At 53.4% G+C, this 18,202-nt stretch overlaps 5 protein-coding genes across 5 annotated transcripts; all 5 read right to left on the minus strand.

Annotated features, from left to right (window-relative positions):
* Positions 1-3,333: 3,333 nt before the first annotated feature.
* PHACADRAFT_93346 (glycoside hydrolase family 5 protein) lies at positions 3,334-3,827 on the minus strand (the record flags this gene model as incomplete). Its single annotated transcript, XM_007394793.1, has 2 exons — positions 3,334-3,580; positions 3,631-3,827. Coding segments are annotated over 2 exons (444 nt in total), but the record flags the coding sequence as incomplete, so codon positions are not given.
* Positions 3,828-4,469: 642 nt separating this feature from the next.
* Positions 4,470-11,479, minus strand: PHACADRAFT_183566 (uncharacterized protein). The gene is made up of 10 exons (XM_007394794.1): positions 11,142-11,479; positions 10,961-11,083; positions 9,692-10,906; positions 6,177-9,639; positions 5,834-6,120; positions 5,637-5,783; positions 5,456-5,584; positions 5,191-5,401; positions 5,019-5,137; positions 4,470-4,965 (listed from the first exon to the last, which is right to left on the minus strand). Exons 1-10 carry the CDS (start codon positions 11,388-11,390, stop codon positions 4,816-4,818), a joined length of 6,093 nt encoding a protein of 2,030 aa, XP_007394856.1. The 5' UTR covers positions 11,391-11,479; the 3' UTR covers positions 4,470-4,815.
* A 656-nt stretch (positions 11,480-12,135) lies between these two features.
* PHACADRAFT_142121 (uncharacterized protein) lies at positions 12,136-14,038 on the minus strand. The gene is made up of 3 exons (XM_007394795.1): positions 13,616-14,038; positions 13,399-13,562; positions 12,136-13,339 (listed from the first exon to the last, which is right to left on the minus strand). The coding sequence occupies exons 1-3, from the start codon at positions 13,902-13,904 to the stop codon at positions 12,515-12,517; spliced, it is 1,278 nt and encodes a 425-aa protein (XP_007394857.1). The 5' UTR covers positions 13,905-14,038; the 3' UTR covers positions 12,136-12,514.
* A 332-nt stretch (positions 14,039-14,370) lies between these two features.
* Positions 14,371-14,778, minus strand: PHACADRAFT_92845 (uncharacterized protein; the record flags this gene model as incomplete). The annotated part of the gene is made up of 1 exon (XM_007394796.1): positions 14,371-14,778. A coding segment is annotated over one exon (408 nt), but the record flags the coding sequence as incomplete, so codon positions are not given.
* A 1,657-nt stretch (positions 14,779-16,435) lies between these two features.
* On the minus strand, positions 16,436-18,152 carry PHACADRAFT_142124 (uncharacterized protein). Its single transcript, XM_007394797.1, has 4 exons — positions 17,710-18,152; positions 17,546-17,649; positions 17,015-17,495; positions 16,436-16,960 (listed from the first exon to the last, which is right to left on the minus strand). The coding sequence occupies exons 1-4, from the start codon at positions 17,983-17,985 to the stop codon at positions 16,787-16,789; spliced, it is 1,035 nt and encodes a 344-aa protein (XP_007394859.1). The 5' UTR covers positions 17,986-18,152; the 3' UTR covers positions 16,436-16,786.
* Positions 18,153-18,202: the final 50 nt, after the last annotated feature.

Below are 18,202 nucleotides of genomic sequence, written 5' to 3' on the forward strand. Positions count from 1 at the left end.
CTCCGAACTGTACCGATCACTTGGAATCGAAGCCAATCCCTCCACCGCGTATCACCCCCAGACTGATGGACAAACGGAACGTATTAATCGCGAAATAGAACAATACCTCCGATTATTCATTAACTATCGACAAGCCAATTGGGCCAAATGGCTACCACTAGCGGCCTTTTTGTACAACAACAAAGTTCATTTGTCCACAGGGTATACCCCCTTCTTTGTCAATAAAGGGTACCACCCTTATGAAGGAACCCAACCGGTACGAGAGGGACTAAGTGAAAACGTCCAACAATTTGTCGATAGAATGGATCGAGTACGCAAAGATACTAGTGCAGCTATCAGTCTAGCGCAGGAGTCTATGAAGCGCTTCTACGACCGAAAGAGAAAGAGCGGACCGGAATACAAAGTTGGGGATAAAGTTTGGCTAGAAGGAATAAACATCCAAACCGACAGGCCAATGAAGAAGCTCGACGATAAGCAATATGGACCCTTCAAGGTCAAACGCAAAGTCGGCGCTTCTGCCTATGAATTGGAACTCCCACGTCAATGGAAACAACACCCCGTTTTCAATGAAAGCCTTCTCAGTCCCTTCAAAGAACCCACGTATCCCTCTCAGCGGCATGAACTGGTAGTCCCTGACCTCGTAAATGGCGAGGAAGAATGGGAAGTCAAAGAAATCCTTGACTCCCGTCGTGACCGAAATGGAAATCTAGAGTATCAGGTGCTCTGAAAGAACAGCCCCCACGGCAATCGCCGTTCCTGGGAATCACGAGCAAACTTGACTAATTGTCAGGAACTCTTTCAAGAATTCCATGCTAGATGTCCCGACAAACCCGCGCCTATGACGATTCGAATTCCCCCTCTATTAACACGACCTGTTCACATACTCATGCGCGATACCACTCTTTTGGTACAACGGATGGGTGGAATTCTCCCGAAGCAAGGATCTGAAGAGTTGGCTGGGCTTGATCTCTACTCGGCTGAAAGCACTAAGATACCGGCACGGGATCGCAAGATTGTCGGCACCGGCATAGCAATCCGTGCTCCTCACGGAACTTATGCACGAATTGCACCGCAAAGTGGGTTAGCAGTCAAAGGAATAGATGTCGGCGCTGGGGTGGTAGACCGAGATTACACCGGAGAAGTGTGTGTAGTGTTGATCAACTCCACCAATCAACCATTTCAGGTACACGCCGGCGATCGAATCGCACAAGTCATTTTGGAACGCATTGCGTCATGCGATATCGAGGAGGTGTCAAGTTTAATAGAGACTCAACGAGGATCAGGAGGTTTTGGATCGACGGGTAAATAATCGTGAGGACACGATTCTAGACGGGGGGGTAATGTCATGAATATTACACATTCTGGATGGTTCTCCCGGATTCCATGGTATTCTCTTACTTTCTATACACCTCCGTATATTCGTAGGATATTCTAGATATTCAGTCTGACATGTATATAAGGAGCTCATACTGCTCAATAACAAGCCAGACTCGAGCTGGTCTTTCCTCACTCACATTCCTCTCGTCTGTCTCCTCAGCACTGTCGTAGCTCAGTCCAGTTGGATTGTTAGTTGCTGACACCAAGTATTTATCGAAGACGGATAATGTACGGGTATGGATATGTTGTCCAAGAGGTCTCCGGAGATGTAGCTTGGTCTAAGGCAGAGTGACGAGCAAGCACCGTTCAAGGAGGAGGTCGGCCATCTGCCTCGTGCGCAATTTCCAGTATAGCCCGTTCAGGCCGTGCCCACACGAGGTTATAATACACGTGTGGGAAGCAGACGCGGCCGCTACTATTTCAGAAATAGAGTAGGCATCAGCACTGGAGACGCAGACTGAATACTTGACGGTGGTTACAACTAAATCCCACAGAGAACGTTGTTCGTAAGCTGCCAGCTGCAGTGACAGGCAGGCGGAAGTACGTTAAAGCCATCGTCATTGACAAACTTGAAGCGCCGTACTGACCCGTGTCATTCATTCCGTATTCTATTGTCTGCAACGTCTACACCATGGACGCTGCGCACGAGCCGTTAGATCTATGTCCAAAGTCGAAGCCCGTGAGCCTGCCGTCAAGCGCAGCGCAACGGCGCTCGCGGACAGAGAGCTTGGCGCGCTGCGCTTCAGCGCCAAGAAGATGCCCGAGGGACGCCCGAGGAAGATTCAAAGTGGCTGCTGCTCGGTGCCAGTGTTAAAGAGACAGCGCCTGTGATCACTGTCATTATTGGTGATGTAGTAGGTCTACTAAACGTAATCTACGGGAGCCCAGGGGGGTAGTCTGGCGGGAAGTGTAAGTAACGGATCTGAATGACGAATAAGTATCCTGCCACGTACAATCATTGGGCTCGCTACATACCAAACCCCAGGACGCTAACAATATTGTCTGAGAATTAAACATGTTCGTCAATCGCTTGCTTCCACACAACATCACTGGCACGTACGTTGCGGTTATATCTGAGCCTACGCCTTGCAAAGACAGCCCAAAGCGCGGAAGCCATAGCTGCAATAGCCCGCTGTCAGCAACCTACAATCCAACTGGACTGGGCTACGACGAAGCTGAGGAGACAGACGAGAGGAAGATAGGTGAGGAAAGACCAGCTTGAGTCTGGCTTGTTATTGAGCAGTACAAGCTCCTTATATACATGTCAGACTGAATATCTAGAATATCCTACGAATATACGGAGGTGTATAGAAAGTGAAAGAATACCATGGAATCCGGGAGAACCATCCGGAATGTGTAATATTCATGACACCCGCTCCACGTCTTTTTACAATGTCAAAAGACAGCATACAAACTGCCAGCAAGCCCCGGCCTATTTAATTCCTTCTAGATCAGGACCAGACATCTCGTACTCTGAAGCGGGTGACAAGCCTGCATTCGAGAGTCGTTTACCCAATTGGCAATTTCTCACCACGAGAAAACGCATGTTCCCGCAGTCAAGTCGGCTGGAGCACTGCAAGTGCTGGCAGACAAGAGCGCATCGTGACACGCACAGAGGGCACCTGAGCTTCGCGTCAACGTTGAGAGATCAGTGTGAAAGCAAGGCGGACTGACCTCGAGCCGAGCCACCAGAGGTATATCATCAATCGCTCAGTATTGTTTGCAGCGCTTGCGAAATTGTGGAAGAGAGACATAATATATGCAATTCGCCAGTAATAGAGTGCAGCTCCAAGTGCAATTAATATGGCAAACTCTTACAAGCCTATGAGAGGGATCCGCTGTTCTCAGGAGTAGCTTGGTGCCAAGCAAGCGGATACTGGAGACGTCGGTCCAGGCGCCGTTGGTGTTCGTCAGGACCTCACCCAGGACATAGCTCGGTCGCAATTGCTTGCAGCCTTACCGACTTAGCCAGGGTAGACTGCGGAGTCTTATCAACCGTCGTTTCGTGCTCACAACAGACGCACACTCACCGCTAGAGTTCTGCGGAGCGAAGGCGATTTGCTGGCAGAGGTATGTCGTACATGAGTCGGTATTTCTGCTGCCGGTACCGGTGTCGAACGCCCGCCAGACGTTGGTATGCAGGTATATTGCAAGTGGGCCGAAGGCGTCGTTGATGTTCGTCACGCAGTCTGCGTGGTTATCACTGTTTCCTCCATCAGCGTCCATCCAGAGCAAGTATAGCATAGAGCATACAAATTGTCCGAGTCGAGGTACTTGTAGACGTCGAAGATGAGATTGGCAAAGATGCCGATGGGGTTCGTGACGTTGGCGAAAGCAGCCGCGGAGCCATTAGAGATGAAGGTCTTGGCGAACGTGTAGTCGCTGCCTGGGAGGATCAGCTGCGTCGTCGCGCCTGCCTGACGGATGGCGCTTACAGCGACCTGTACAGACCCCGCTTGGAGGTCTATGCCGGGTATGTCATGGGCTAAGTTTATGTGAACGGAAAGTAAGCACCCAAGTCATGCTGAAAGATGTTGAAAGTGCTTACACTCCGAAGATGATTTGGTCGTCACTGTCGATACCCGCTCGCAATATTGGTCCAGAGCGAAGCGAAGATCTCATTGGTCGGAACACCTTGGCCGTTGATCTGATAGTCGGCATTGGCCTAGAGAGTACAACTAGCACTGCGAAGAGAGTACGAGCTGCCTTGCCATTCTAGCGAGCGTAATTGTGCACGCAGCATGCTCGACGCGTTCGCGGAACTGTTCAAGACGAAGCCCTAGAAGACAGATTTGGATCTACTAATCCGAGTCGAGTCGTTTTAGTCAACAATGGAGACTAAGATCACTACGCGGCCTACAAGCTCTGGAACGCGATGTACTTCAGCAGCAACGCAGAGAGGCAGATGATCTCGTCTGAGGCCCAAAGAGGTAGAAGGCAGAGGTACGACGTCCGATATCCGAGTCACGGGTTCGCCCAGGCCTGGCCAGCCTAGTCCAAGCCGCCACGACGCTGGCGCCATCCCATTTCGCTGAGATATCTGCTGGCCGACGTTGGTCACAAAGTGGGATTACCGAGCGGCGCCGACCAAGGGATTTCCTGCTATGAGCGCGCGAATGCTGTATTAAAGGATCTCCTAGATATGAAAGGGAAAATAGGATTTTGCCATAAAGCGCATAGCTGCAAATATAGGCCGAGGCCAGCCCAAGGATGCAGAATTCAACTACGCCCCCAGTCCGCCTTCCGCTCGCGCTCCGACAACCTAGCTGATCCGTTCGAGATTTTCCCCAACTATACCTACCACTCCCTTCGATGTGCTGCGGAATATTCGAAAATCTCGCACTTTCGGTGTTTGAGAAGTATTCATCGATACATCTTCATGATATGTGTGAAGATCAGCATCGGACACACTCAGGGAACAGACATTGAAATAAATCTTCATATTTGCCTTGAGGCATCGATAGATTGGAGCCAAGCAACACGTTCGTTCAAGAGTGAATGACCCGCAACATTGGGCTTCGACCTGAGAAGTGCTGAGACGCTGGAGCAGAATGGCGCATACAAAACACGGCCTGGCAAGTCCAGACTCTGTGCTGGCCGTAAACACCACAGAATTCAACGAAGATATTGATTCGACGTACTAAATGGATGTCCTGCATCGTCGATAGCATCGTTGCGATGTGCTGGAGCGACAACTCCGTAGATTCAGGGGAAACGGGATATGCGCCCAACAATTCGTCCTCTAGGCGCGACAGCATGCCTGGGGCGAGAAAGGTCAGCAGGCTGGGGTGTCGAACGTTCAAATCCACTCACAATCCAAGAAAGCGACACGTCTTTCCACCAGCTCGACTCTCGAGAGGTTAAATATACTGGAGTTACCAGATGGTTCGTAGGGAAGTCCACGAAGCAGAGTGTGTTGCAAGCCATCGACGGTGAAGACGAGGCTGACGTATTCAGCCTCAAGATCAGGGTGCTGAGCTGCGAAGCAAGTGAACAGGATCTTAAGAAACTGATCTTGCTGCACCTGAACAGGAACAAGTAAGAGGTGGCTCGTAAAATCAAGAATAATGGGGCGTACCGCGTAGGCTGAAGGATCCAGCTTGAGAACAGTTAGTGAGAAGTGAAGGTTTAACCGCCGTAATGTTATCGAGCTGAGCTCCATCTTCTCCCACGTCTGAGAAGCATGAAAAAAGTAGGATCCCCAGTCCTGTTATCAGGTCAGCTTAGACGGACATCCGGGCAAGTGGGGTGCAACTCACGCGACGCCCATTCCGAACCAGCACCTCCGCACAGCCTGTCCAGCATTCCACCCATTTATCGATATCAAGCTGGTCCTGCTGATGTCGAGAGATGAGCCGAGCGCATAAGACTCGGAAGACCGCCCTGCTGATGTGCCCTTCAATGATCTGCGACGACACCATTTAGCGTGAGCGCAGTAGACCATTAGCGCGCCCACCTTGCACAACTCCTCCTCCTTCCTGCTGCGTGCCTCTTCCGCTTCTTTGTAGGCTCCATCGGCGTCGCCCAGCATCGCAAGGATGGCCGGATCGTTGAAATCAAAGTCGTCATCATCATATTCCTGACTTTCTTCTTGGACCACCTGCCGCGCGCGTTGCGGTTGTCGACGCGGGATGACGGCAGATCGGGCTTTGAGGAAGGTTTGCACGAGCATACGCATCTCCAGGGTAGCGTTCGAAATCGAGGCGAGATCGGCGTCCTTAACGAAAATCCGAGTAACCCAAGCTGAAGATAGTGTCGTTAGTACTTGTCCCACGGAATGTCACAACAGGAACACCTACGTCCTTGCAAGAGCTTAGGCTCGGGATACTTCGGCAGCTCCGCTTTACTATCCATCCTCGGCGTTTCGATAATCCTGCGAACACACCACAGAATCATCTGGAGACAGCTGAGAACGTCGCTTTTCGCCCGGCTGGCCGCCTCAGCCTTGTAGAGCACAAGCTCTTCTATGAGCACGTTCGTCATGTCGCCAAGCCACTCCAGCGCACTCGTCAATGGGAGCTCGAAGTGTTGCAGGAGGATCGCAAGATGCATTGCGCCGCGAATGCACGCCTCTCGTGTGCCCTGGTCAGCCTCCTCGTACTTGACATAGCGACACGCTCGTTCGAGACGACTCCTGGCGTTTTCCTCTGTCGGCTCGAGGTAAATCGTAACAGCAACAGCGCTGAGTCTGTTGTAGAGCTTCGACGACTCATGCAGGGAGGCCGGGCAGGACTTGGTGAATGACAACGAGCTAAGCGGAACAGCAAGCTCGACGACCTTCTTGATATGTGGTGAAATGCCGTCATTAGACTCCTTTGCAGCCTGCACGATGAACTTCAGGACAGATGTGAATGCCGAATCGCCCTCCTGATGACTCTGTAACAGTACGAGCTTGTGATCCTCGAGGAAGCTCGGAAAGTTGGCGTCCCTGTCCTGCAGCAGGTTCGCGAACCGCCGCGATTTGAACACGTCGAGCAAGCTCCTGAACATCTTCTCTGCGTCTTCTGAGCCCAGCGTCCACTTCCAGTGTGTGTGCAGCCAGACGCAGCGGGAGAGCAGCACCTGAAAGTACAGGTCTCGCTTCTTGAGCACGCGTTCAGATAGCCCGGCCTCGGCAGCTAGCGGAGCGGACTCTAGAGCGAGCACGACAAGTGCCCACGCATTACTCAATCGCGGAGTCGACGTCGTAGTGCCGTGCAGCGAGAACTGTGATAGCGCCATGCAGCTGTATATGGCTGCCCATATCTCCTCGCCTGTCTTGGCCTCTTTTCGCCTCTTAGTTGCTGAGTCGGGATTCGATTGGTACACCTCCAGCAAGAGCTTCCAAAGGGCCCCAGGACCGCCGCCTTCTTCTACCAGGTGAATCAAGCACACCCACAGCTCAGCGATCCGGCGGATGGGTTGACTGTAATCTAACTGGCGCACGTCTAGGGGCCAAAGAGCACTGAGAGGCTGGTCCAGGTTACACTCCCGCAGATGCTGCGTGAGAAGCTTGATGTGCCGCTTGAGTTCTCCATCCTCGGAGAGTGATTGCGCCTGATCACCCGACGGTCGCATCCGGTACAGCAGCTCGATCGCGGTCCACTGTAGCTGCAGCGAGAGCGCGTTGGCAGGGCTACTATCCGCACGCACCGCGAAATGGTTCTTGATGAGTGCGTATGTGCGCTTTGTCCCTTCTTCCAACGATGTCCGCAGAGTCTCAGAGTCCTCGAAAGGTGCGGACGCGAGAAACCACGCAGACCAGGGACGTATGACCTGCAGGTACCGCTGCCAGTCATCGAAGACGTCCTGGTTAGCAGTTGCGTTCTTGAGCTGGCCGAGCACCTCGGTGATTGCTTCACCCACGACTGTAGCGAACTCGGTAGGTGACATGTTGGTAGATACGCGTGCGTTGCCGACGTAGCCAGGGATCGGCTCCTCGAGCACCGCGGGAGGCGAGAGCAGCGCGTGCAGATACCCGCGCCCAAGGTACGTATGCTCGGCAAAGATGATGCCAGAGGGGAGCTTCGTGGTGTTCAGATCGATCGTTATAGGATCCTTCTTTCGCAGTACTTTTGCCGCCTTTCTCGTACCTCCAACAGCGCCTGCGTCCTGAGACCTCCATACCTCAGGAAGCGCTCTTTGCCTACTGGCCTCAGGCTGACGAGCGACCTTTCGCTTTCGTGGTTCAAATCGTGGCAGCGGGAAATGCATGATCGCCTGCGCGCGGCGCTCACTCTCGGGAACATCCTGCTCGAGCACTGTTGTGTGATACTCGTGCCGCCCGCGTCCGCCTGACACCACGGTGGAGATGTGCGGCGTCATGAAATACACGCGTTCGCGTGTGCGGTGGCGGGATTTCTTCCACGCCGGCTTTGATGAGTCGGATTTGAGCTGGCCAACGGTGAGGTCGAGGGCAGGGGCAGACAATGCGGAGGTGGAGGCTGAAGCTCGAGGGATGATGGTGGAGGCGCTACGACTTAGAGCGGGGGCCGAAGCGACCTCCAGCCGCGGGAAATTGAGCAGCGTTTGGCGTTTCGCCCCATGCCTCCTTGCGCCACCTGTAACAATTCGCGTTGCGGACGACCCACTGGTCCTATTCTGCCGCCCAGCTGGCCGACGAGACCTGCCAGCTTCGGTCTGCAGGTTGAGGACAGACCTATTGCGACTTGCTCCTCCGCGACCGCCTTCGTATTCCCGTCTGCTACCGCCTTCTGCACGAGAACCATGAGTCCTCTTGCGCTTCTTCCCGTCCCCTCTTCCACTACCCGTCCGATTTAGTATGTAGTCCACAAGTGGACCCTCACGGATTTCGCCCCCACGTCCAACTCTTGTCGGCCCGTACACGAACTCAATCTCGTCACCCTCTCCATCATTTGCGCGAGACGCGTCTTCGTCGCTTGATATCGAGATCACGCCCTCACTCAACGTCGGCCGCATGGCATGTGCGCGGGCGGAATGCGAGGCCCACGACGGTTGCGATGCGCTACGTCGAAGCCCGGTGCTGGGACTTGGTGACGAGCTTCGCCGCACCTCGTCCTCGCTCTCGGAGTCGCCACGTATGACGACGTTCTTCGCGCTTCCTATGCGCGCGCGCGCCCTCCCGGGCTGGAGGGGTGCGTCCTCAGAGGTTACACTCTCGCGTCGACGCGTCGCCTTCGTTTGCCCTTGTTCTGACTTCTTCATATTGTCAAGGATCATCGTGCGCGCCCGCGCGGGTGGGTACATCCGATAGAGCTCGCGAAACTCACGTCTATAGCGCTTGTGGAACTGGTCCTCTGGGAGAGCGGAGGGATCCGCATCCTCATCAGAATCGAAGTTACTGGCGGAAGCTGCCTTGTCAGAGTCAGAACGGTCGGCTGCTGACTCCGTTGATGACCCGTGCGGCGATGTGCGCTCGAGGATTCGCACTTCGCTCCTCAGCGAGACTTCCACATCGTCATCGTCTGGCTGACGGCGGTCGCCAACGTCGAGGTCCCAACCATCACGGTCCTGGCTTTGCTGGAAGTCAAAGCCGCCTTGGTCCAAGTTGTCATCATTGACGTCCATGGGTAGACCTCGATCTAGCTCAATCGAGGAGGACGATTCTGGCGGACCGTATGTGTTTGGACTCGGCACCCTGTCGTCGAAGCGAGTATGGCTGTCTAGGTCCCAGGGGTCTGACGACGACTGGCGACTCGGAAAGCGGGCCAGTGCTCGAGCTGGGGAGAAGACTTCGACCTCGCTCGAGTCTGACTGTTGGGAGTGACGTCTGTGCGGGCGGGGTTTGGGAGATTCGGGAATCTACACCCGAGTCAAAGATTCATCTTATGCGCTTAGGTCGAGTAAAACTTACTTGACTTCGCCTCGGAGACGGCCTCTCTGTCCTCAGGAATTTGCTATCTCTCATCGGGAATCGCTTCTTCTTTCTCTTACTCGTTTCCTCGACTTCTCCCTTCTCCTTTCCTTTCCGCTTCTGCGCTTGTAATCCGAGCTCCTCGTCGCTACTGCTCCCGCGATTGTCAAACTCGGATTTTTGGAGGCCGAACCAAATGTCCATCTCGCTCTGCGCCTTGGAAGACGTAGCGACAGGCGGGACTGTTGGCACGACTTGTCTTGGCGGCATCTGCCTTGTCGTCGAAGGCGCGGCTTCCAGTTCAGTTCGACCCCTTGTCCCCGCCTGCACACCCTCTTCGTTGTCGGTTTCACTCCTCGTCCTTCTCCTTCGTGGCCTCTCATCCTCACTAGCCTCGGCTTCCAGCCGCGCCGGATCGACCTCAGCATCACTGCTCTGCTCGTCCCCAACGCCGACAGATCGCTCACGGGAGCGGTGCCTTCGGCGTGCCGGGCTGTGATACCTGACGATGGCGTCAGGGTTCGCGCGCATCTGGCGTTTGTAGATCTGCTGGTCGTATGCATATGGCTGGAGTTGGCGCACGTTCCGTTCGCGTAGTTTGTACCGGCTCGCGTTCTCCGCTTGCTGGAGTTGCGAAATGAGAGAGGCGTTTGCGTCGTCGGCGTCCGTGTGTGGAGATGAAAGTGAAGCGTCGCGAGCGGGGAAACGTGGACGGGTAGGGGAAGGCCGAGGGGACGGAGAAGGAGAAGAGAGTGGGCTAGTGAAAGGTGATAGTTTGCGCGCTGGTGATGATTGCAGTGACATTGATTGGATTGCCGGTCTGGGGCGTGAGGGGCCCGCGATAGGGATATCATCTTCGGGGTCATCCTTGCTGAAAATCGTCGCAGGCTGAGAACATCGTTCGGCCGAAGGGATGAAGGGGTGTTTCAGTAACTCTCCTCCTTGCGTCAAGAGAAGTAGGGGGTCCGGAGATACTGAGCAACGGTGCAGACCAGCGGGCGATGGAACGACATATGACTGAGAGGAAAGTCTTTGGTCATGCTCATCATGAGGAAAGAAATCCTGGTCTTCGTTATCGGAGCAAAACGTATGAGTCGATGGAGCTGCCTCGGGCTGGCATTCTCTATCTAAACTTGAATCAGGGCTACATTTCGACGACTTGTGCTGAGGAGATTTGACACGTTCTCCCAGCAAGAAAGGCTCAAGATCATCACGCTAGACATCAAGCTATAAGTAAAGCTTAGCGGTGTGTATATTGCATGGACTTACCATCGAAGACGCGATCGCGGTGTTAGAAATGTCCAGAGCAACTTGACGCTGTGGTAGAGGACTCCTCGAATACGAGTTTCTGGAAATTTCAGCTAGATTCTCGTCAGAGAATGAGTGCGATAGCTGCCGAATCTCGTCTGGTCAGCAGCTGTAGACTGGTCAGGACGTTCGTACAATGCACCTTCACGCGTTTCCGCGCTGGCCTCGAGACGGCCTCATCGTCCGATCTCGACAGCCTCTCCTTCCCTTTGCCTCTATTCTTCGTCGAACCTAGACTTTCACTTCCCTTCACAAGCCCGAGAACCCTGAGCCGCTCCAGATTCTTCGCAATAGCGAGGCTGGCGTCTCGCCAGTATCGCTCGGGATCTTGTTCAGCTAGATACTCCTCGAGTTCTTCGGAGTCAGAAGGGAGTACAACCTCGTGATCCATTTATTAATCAGGTATAGGTCCTAGGATATCGTGTAGCCTGAGGATGGCAAAGCGTGACGTTCGTGATAGATAGAGATGGTGGTCATTGCCCGTTCGTCACGCTCCCGCGTACGCGGAGTGACGTATATCACGTGATAAGTCACAGTAAACACGGCCGCGCTACCGCGCGAGCTTGGAGCTAGACTATGGCAAGTACGTTGCTCCCGATAACAGTCTGCCACCTGTCCCTGTGACCGTTCGCTCTGCGGCCGCTCAGCAGGCGTCTGAATCAGCTGCATACTACTACGTCATGATAGTAGCCGTTGTGCCTCTGTCCTGCTCAGGAACTTCCGGAGCACGCAGACGCTGATGGACTTCGAAGTCGAGCTAAAGATCTATAAGAGTTGGAAAGCGCCATTACTCCCCCATAATGACAATACCGCGGCCGCCAAGCTGAAGGTCGAACATGGCGTTATGCACGATATGCTCCAGTTCTTCAACGAGCGCCCGTATTGAAAGCTTAAAGCTTTGTCAAGTGCGCAATAGCTACATGATGTACCGAAACGGACATGGCATGAATGCTATCGAGCGGCACCCGCCTTCCGGGCGAGTTGAGTAGACCTTCTCGCAGCGGTCTGTGGAGGTACATCCTCCTTCTGGGTCGCAGTTCTCGCGCCTCCCTGCAAGAATTTCTGCGCTGCACGCTTCGTCGCCGCTTTCTTGGGGGCCGTGTCGCCTTCGGCGGTCTCGCTTTCGTCGTCTTCGCCGCGCTTGCGTTTGCCGGGAGACACCGACAGAGTCTTGCCAGCCCTTCGTGCAGCACGGGTATTGCGAACAGCAGAGGCTTTCGGTGCGGCGGCCTTCCCCGCCGCTGTAGTGGACACCTTGCGCGAACCAGTAGTCTTGCCTTTTGTTGCTGATGAGCCCTTCTCGATAGCGCCCGCTATCTTCTTTCGCAGTGCGGCTTTCTTCGACCCTGTCACCTCTCCCACTTCGGTCGGCTTCGAAGAAGCCGCCTTTCAAGCTGACACAATCTTCCGGGCTGCGGCTGCTTTCGTGGTCGTTGCTGCTTTCTTGGCAGCTGCGGTCTTACGAGTGGTCGTAGCCTTCCGTGTTTTGTTGCTCCTTCCGGTGATGCGGGGAGCTTACTCTTCTTCCTCAACTTCTTCGATAGGGGGCGGAAAAGGAAGAAGGCTATGCGTGCCGTTTAGATTCTTCCTTCGCGTGGACGTCATCACAGGTTGGCCGGCGCACATGTCGAAGAACTTATCGCCTCTGAGATGAGTCAAATCGAGGGCGTTGCCACTCTTGTCGCGGAATACCTCGTCGAAGAGCCAGCAGAGCGCGTCGTGCTTGTCGAGAGGCCTCTCCTCACGGATGAGCCACCCGGACGAACCATTAGACGATACGGACGGAGAACTGCAGCGCGGGTATCTCGTGAACTTCTGAGAGAAGTGCGCCATGACGCTGTTGTCCTTCAGATTGCGCTTCTGCGTATCTTCTGCAGGCTGTGCGTCCTTAGAGAGGCGAGTGGGTTTGGGTGCGACTGCATAGGGTGCAAGATCGTCAAAGTTGACGTGTTTATAGTGGCGGCGTAGAAGTGTCCAGCCCATCCGAAGAAACCGCTCGAGAAGGGTAGGGCCTTCTTCGGCTTCCTCCAACTTGATAGGAGGCTTGCCAAACTTGACGTATAGATGTTTGGTTTGTCCGCCCTTGGAATAGCCGTTCTTGCATCGGATTTCCTCGTAAAAGATGTCGTAGAAACGAGCAGCCAGAGGCTCGTTCTTGGAGTTTGCTAGCCTCTGCTCCTCTACCGTGGAATCCAAGGATGCATCAGACGCAAGTTCGTGGCGATGGAAGCGCATGGCCATCAAGAGGATTATGTAAATGAACGACTCCAGGTCGTCCGCCACCTCTGCGGGCTTTGTGGGATACATCAGTGACAGCGCTGATTTGAAGGGCCACGTTCCCTGGTCGGCGATCAGTCATCTTGAGTGCTCTATCCCATGCCTGAAAGACTCACTGATACACCACCAGGCTGAGAAGCTGGAATTTTATTTTTCAAGTCCTCCTTGAACTTGCATAGGTCCCAATCGTTCAGGAAGCCTTCGTCTGTTTCAGCGTTGATCATGATGTTCGCCGCGCTCACATTGTTATGAAGAATTTTGGCTTTTTCCCAGGCTATCCTATGAGCTGTACGGCTATGAGCCATTGATGCGGATATGACGGTCAGAAGGTAAGCACACCTATAACAGCGTAGCTGACCACTTGAATCAAATCCACGGAGTCCTTGTAGTCTTTTAGCGGGCGGCCGACTTCCTTGGTGACTAATCTGGAGTGTATGCGCTCGATGGGTCTTGACATGTTTAGTCTGTCCTTCATCAGCATTTGACTCGAGGTGCGGTGAGCGTCAATGTCTTCTCCAGCAATCGGGGTGGCGATGAACTGGACCCCGTGTTGGTGCAGCCGCCGGTACGTGTCCAGCTCCTTGCGCTCTCGAGTGATGGCTCGCCACTGATCCTTCAAGAACACCATGCGCTTAGAATCGAGGTCGAACGCAATGAAACCCTTCGTGCACCGGCCGAGGGGAGAGACATGTCCAGCGGCGGCTCTGCCAATAAGTAGCCGGCGCCCACGTTGAGGGGCTTTGGACCCATCGAGTGTGGCGGCAGGACACTCCACCTGGCTAGTGGATCAGAGATTTTTCAACTATGCTCAAGTAGATGCATACCTTTTTCAGCGGGTAAAGAAGCTGATGCCGCAGCATGTCGTCTTTGGTCTTCATGAGGTAGGGATTATCTACCTTATAAGACTTGAGTGCAGCGATATCTTGGGGGGAGGGTGTCTGAACGATCTGGTCGAAGCCTTGATCTTCCGGAGAGAGGCTGAGGATCCGGACCATGATGCATTTGAAGCGATCGAATTGGCGTACAAGGTGAATTGGCTTAGAGACAACACAGCTGGCGGTCAAAGCTGAAGAATCTCGCTCCGATGCACCAATTTAAATGGCGAAACAGTGGGTACGATGCTGCTGCAGCATAACTTCCATCGCATACTTGGCAAACTGCGCTCTTGCTTTCTTCCCTTTCGCACTGTCATGGAGAAGGGGTACCTTGCGAACGTTGCCAGATCGAGTAGCTCTGCACGCGATCTGCATACCGTAGGCACAATCCTCCTCCTTGGACTTTACTTCAACGGGAAGAATCATGTAAGCCCAGGCGCAGCGTGCAACACGTAGATTGTCACTCTGCACCTCGCGTTCATAAGCTTCGCGTGCTAAGTCGTCATCCCCGGGATAGGGACAAAGATCAGAACGAAAGTCGATCTCCGCTGATTCAGGACGATTTGCAACAACCTTGAATCTTGCAGATGTCTCTGCCTCCTCCGCAAAGCCGTTGAAGACGTCGCACTGTGCAACTCTCTATTATACGTTCTCCTAATGAGTGGCGTTATGGTACTTACTATTGGGTCATATCTAGCATCCTCAGTATTGCCCTTGGAATGAGAGATACCAAGCTTGTTGAAGTTGGGCTCTGCATTGTCGTCAGTGCCTTCACTGTCATATTCCTTGTCCTCTGCATCCTTGTCATCAGAATCCTCAACCTCATCCTCCGTGATGGGTTCTCCGGGAATCGAGGCTTCGAATTGTTTGTCGGTAACCTCGACGGTAAACTCGTCCAGCTCTGCAAGAACCTTTTCGTCGTAGTCAGCTGCCTTGTAAGGAGAATCTTCCTTAGAATGAGTGCTGGCTCCAGATCCCAACGTCATCCTGTGGGGAGATCGAGGTTCGCCGTCTTTCAAATAACCGGGAGGAGATTCGAACGGAGTCCCTTCGCGAACAAAGAAGGTGTGGCCACTGGACTCTGCGTTGTGCTCCTGAAGGATAGATGGAATGGTTGAGCCTGGGATGAGAGTCTCATTCTTGTTCGATAAGGTGGCCTCAGCACCTGAAACAAGCAGTTCCGTGACGGCGTCAACAACGGTAGTCGAAGTAGCGGTCCTGCAAGTGGTGGGGTGCCCGATTGGGGGCGCAGTTTCCCTCCTGCTTTGTTCAGAAGGCTGCTTTAGTTGATATAATTTTGAGGCCATGATGGCGGAGGTTGAGAAATATACCTCTGGGGCAACGGCAATATATACAACAGGTTGTCAAGAATGTGGCCACACCTTCAGCTGATTGCCGAGGCAATCAAGGGAGCGGAACAACAGTAAGTAGCCTAGACCAAGCGTCAAAAATGTCTATGTGGTCTATGCACAGGAAAATTTCGACGTCTGAGGTGGTCTCAAATAGAGGGGGCAGGCAAGGTACAAGTAAGTACTGTTCAACACTATCAGTATCGTGAGGTCACTGCGTAGGATGCTAACCTGATAGTGAGCTTGATTCAAAAAAGTAGTAAGCAAATACTCGCCGAAGATGACAGCGCGAGGAGCACTTGCGTTCGTTTTGGAGGTGGCGTGCGGACGGGCAAGCGCTAGAGCGAGAAATATCTAAGCGTCCAGGCGCCTCTAACGTCACGTGCTATCGAATTATATTATTTCCACCATTCCTCTCTTCGCCTCTTGCTCATCGATGTTTGCACCGACGAAAAGCCCCATTCTTTTTACTCCCCTGAAAATCCAACATTACGCCGAAGTGGAAAGATTATTTACTAGTCATCGCTCCTCCTTCCTTTGCGGGATTACGAGCGTGTCTCCCAGTGTATCTACAGGATAAGTTTGCTCCTCATCTACTAAGCTGCGGTGCGGTTGGCGTTTGGGCGAAGAGCCCACTTTTGGCCGGTGTGGCCTTCAAAGACTGACAATTCTGTTACTCGCTCTTTCGAAAGCGGAAACACTGACAGCAAAGTCGCGAACAGCCCGTGCTAAGGCCGATTCTGACACAAAGTAGCACTTCTCCATATCTCCTTGTTATGTATGTATATCTCGCTGTCCGTTGCTCTTGTTGTTCTCACTGGCATGCGGTTGTATTGCCACCTATGAATTCAACGCCACACGACGGGCTTGGACTTTGAATTTAAGGCATCTCCTTTTCAAGTTCGTGCATGAGCAGTACGGATGTGGTCAAGAACAAGTTGGCAATATTGAGAGCTCTGCTCGTACGCACAGAATGGGCCCCTCGCCGATATGTGAGCCTGCCGCGGCGGTTGGAACGACATCAGATATGTCCATGAAGCCTTGGAGCAAACAGCCACGACACCAGCAAAACGACCGAACATCGATCAAATCCAGAGAAGTTATAGTTTAAATTACAATTATGCTGCAGCTGAGAAAACAATTGTGACTCTATGGTATTACTGTTGCAGATGCGGATAAGACGACAGAGAGGGATACAATCCGGTCATAACTTTTCCCGATAAACTCAGCCGAAGTGTCCAGCTCTGTCCGGACCCAGTGGAAGCGACAACTTTAGAGCCAGGCTCTCAAGGCGTGATGACGATCTTGACGGCAGAACGGCTGCTCATCTTGTCGAGGGCCTTCTGGTAGTCCTCAAGCTTGAACGTGTCGGTGATCATGCCCTTGACATTCACCTTGCCGCCATCGAGGTAAGCGACAGCACGAGGGAAGCAGTGGGCTTGCGAGAACGAGCCAATAATCTGAGCACATATGCGTTAGCGAGAGTCCAGTGTTAGATTTAGCCGTCAACGCACCTTGATCTCGTCACCAAATATCTTAGATGGCGGCCAGTGTACGAGAGCCTTGTTCTCGTAAACACCGTAGATCATGAGGGTACCACCACGGCGGACGTAGTTGATAGCATCCTGCGCAAGCTTCTCGACACCAGTAGCCTCGACGACGACGTCGAAGCCATACGGGTTGCTCTTCTTGAGCTCTTCCCACTGTGGGCCAGGGTTCTGCCTGTCGAGCTCGATGTACTCGTCCGCGGCGTTGAGCTGCTTCGCGATGTCCATCTTGATGCCCTTGTTCGCAGCAATAACGACACGGTGAGCGCCGTTCTGTTTGAGCAGCTGAGCAAGGATGAGGCCGGTTGGGCCGGCACCGAGAAGGAGGATTTCGATACCGACCGGCGGATTCAGCTTGTCGAGACCGTGTATGGCGCATGCAGCGGGCTCAAGAAGCGTCGACTCCTCGTCAGTGAGGTTGTAAATCTTGTAGCACTTCTTCTGGTGGCTATGAAAGGTCAGCGATGGCCAAAGCGTGCGGGATCATGTGCCACGTACTATACGATGTATTCTGCAAACCCGCCATCCTGGGTCACACCCCGAGCGTTGAAGTTTTCGCAAAGGACGGCTTCGCCTCGTCGGCAATAGAAGCAGTTATCGCACTGACAGGAGATCGCGTTAGACGCATAACCTTTGGCGGGTGTCACAAGCTTCGAACTCACCGAGATGCCGACGTCTGCTACAATACGGTCGCCAAGCTGGAAGTCCTTCACATTCTTGCCAACTTCGACGACCTTACCGATGGCTTCGTGTCCGGGAATGAGGGGGAATTTGGCAATGAACTCGCCCTCGTGGATGTGCGCATCTGTGCCGCAGACACCACAGCACGTGACCTTGAGGAGAACATCATCGTCACCGCACTTGGGGATAGGAACCTGGCGAATGTCGAAGTTGTAAGGGGAGCTGTAGTAGAGTGCGCGCATGGTTCCTTCCGGCATGTTGGATGCGGGGCTGAGGATGAGAGCGACGGGTAGAGACTAGAGTGGTGGTGAGGGGGAAAGATGTGAGCTCTGGCATGGTGTTGTCCGTTGGATTTTATAGTCTTTCAGAGGCAATTCGAAGTGTCTTCGATCTTCTGTTATCCCTGCAAAAAATCGATGTTGGTGGGTGTGTCGACTGAAAGTATACACTACCCTCTGACATCATCACCCCCAG

The sequence above is a fragment of the Phanerochaete carnosa genome, assembly GCF_000300595.1.
Source record: "Phanerochaete carnosa HHB-10118-sp unplaced genomic scaffold PHACAscaffold_4, whole genome shotgun sequence".
NCBI lineage: Eukaryota > Fungi > Basidiomycota > Agaricomycetes > Polyporales > Phanerochaetaceae > Phanerochaete > Phanerochaete carnosa.

Bases quoted from the DNA above. Each gene is read 5' to 3' on its own strand.
- PHACADRAFT_183566 (XM_007394794.1), bottom strand. From the start codon at position 11,390: ATGGATCACGAGGTTGTACTCCCTTCTGACTCCGAAGAACTCGAGGAG. The intron at 9,640-9,691 runs GTAAGTTTTACT...ACTCGGGTGTAG, and splicing joins CGTCTCCGAGGCGAAGTCAA to ATTCCCGAATCTCCCAAACC. The intron at 5,784-5,833 runs GTGGGCGCGCTA...GTGTCGTCGCAG, and splicing joins AGGAGGAGGAGTTGTGCAAG to ATCATTGAAGGGCACATCAG.
- PHACADRAFT_142121 (XM_007394795.1), bottom strand. From the start codon at position 13,904: ATGGTGTTCTTGAAGGATCAGTGGCGAGCCATCACTCGAGAGCGCAAG. The intron at 13,563-13,615 runs GTGTGCTTACCT...ATAGCCGTACAG, and splicing joins GGTCAGCTACGCTGTTATAG to CTCATAGGATAGCCTGGGAA. The intron at 13,340-13,398 runs GTATCAGTGAGT...ATCGCCGACCAG, and splicing joins CAGCTTCTCAGCCTGGTGGT to GGAACGTGGCCCTTCAAATC.
- PHACADRAFT_142124 (XM_007394797.1), bottom strand. From the start codon at position 17,985: ATGCCGGAAGGAACCATGCGCGCACTCTACTACAGCTCCCCTTACAAC. The intron at 17,650-17,709 runs GTGAGTTCGAAG...ATCTCCTGTCAG, and splicing joins TAGCAGACGTCGGCATCTCG to TGCGATAACTGCTTCTATTG. The intron at 16,961-17,014 runs GTGCGTTGACGG...ATATGTGCTCAG, and splicing joins TATTTGGTGACGAGATCAAG to ATTATTGGCTCGTTCTCGCA.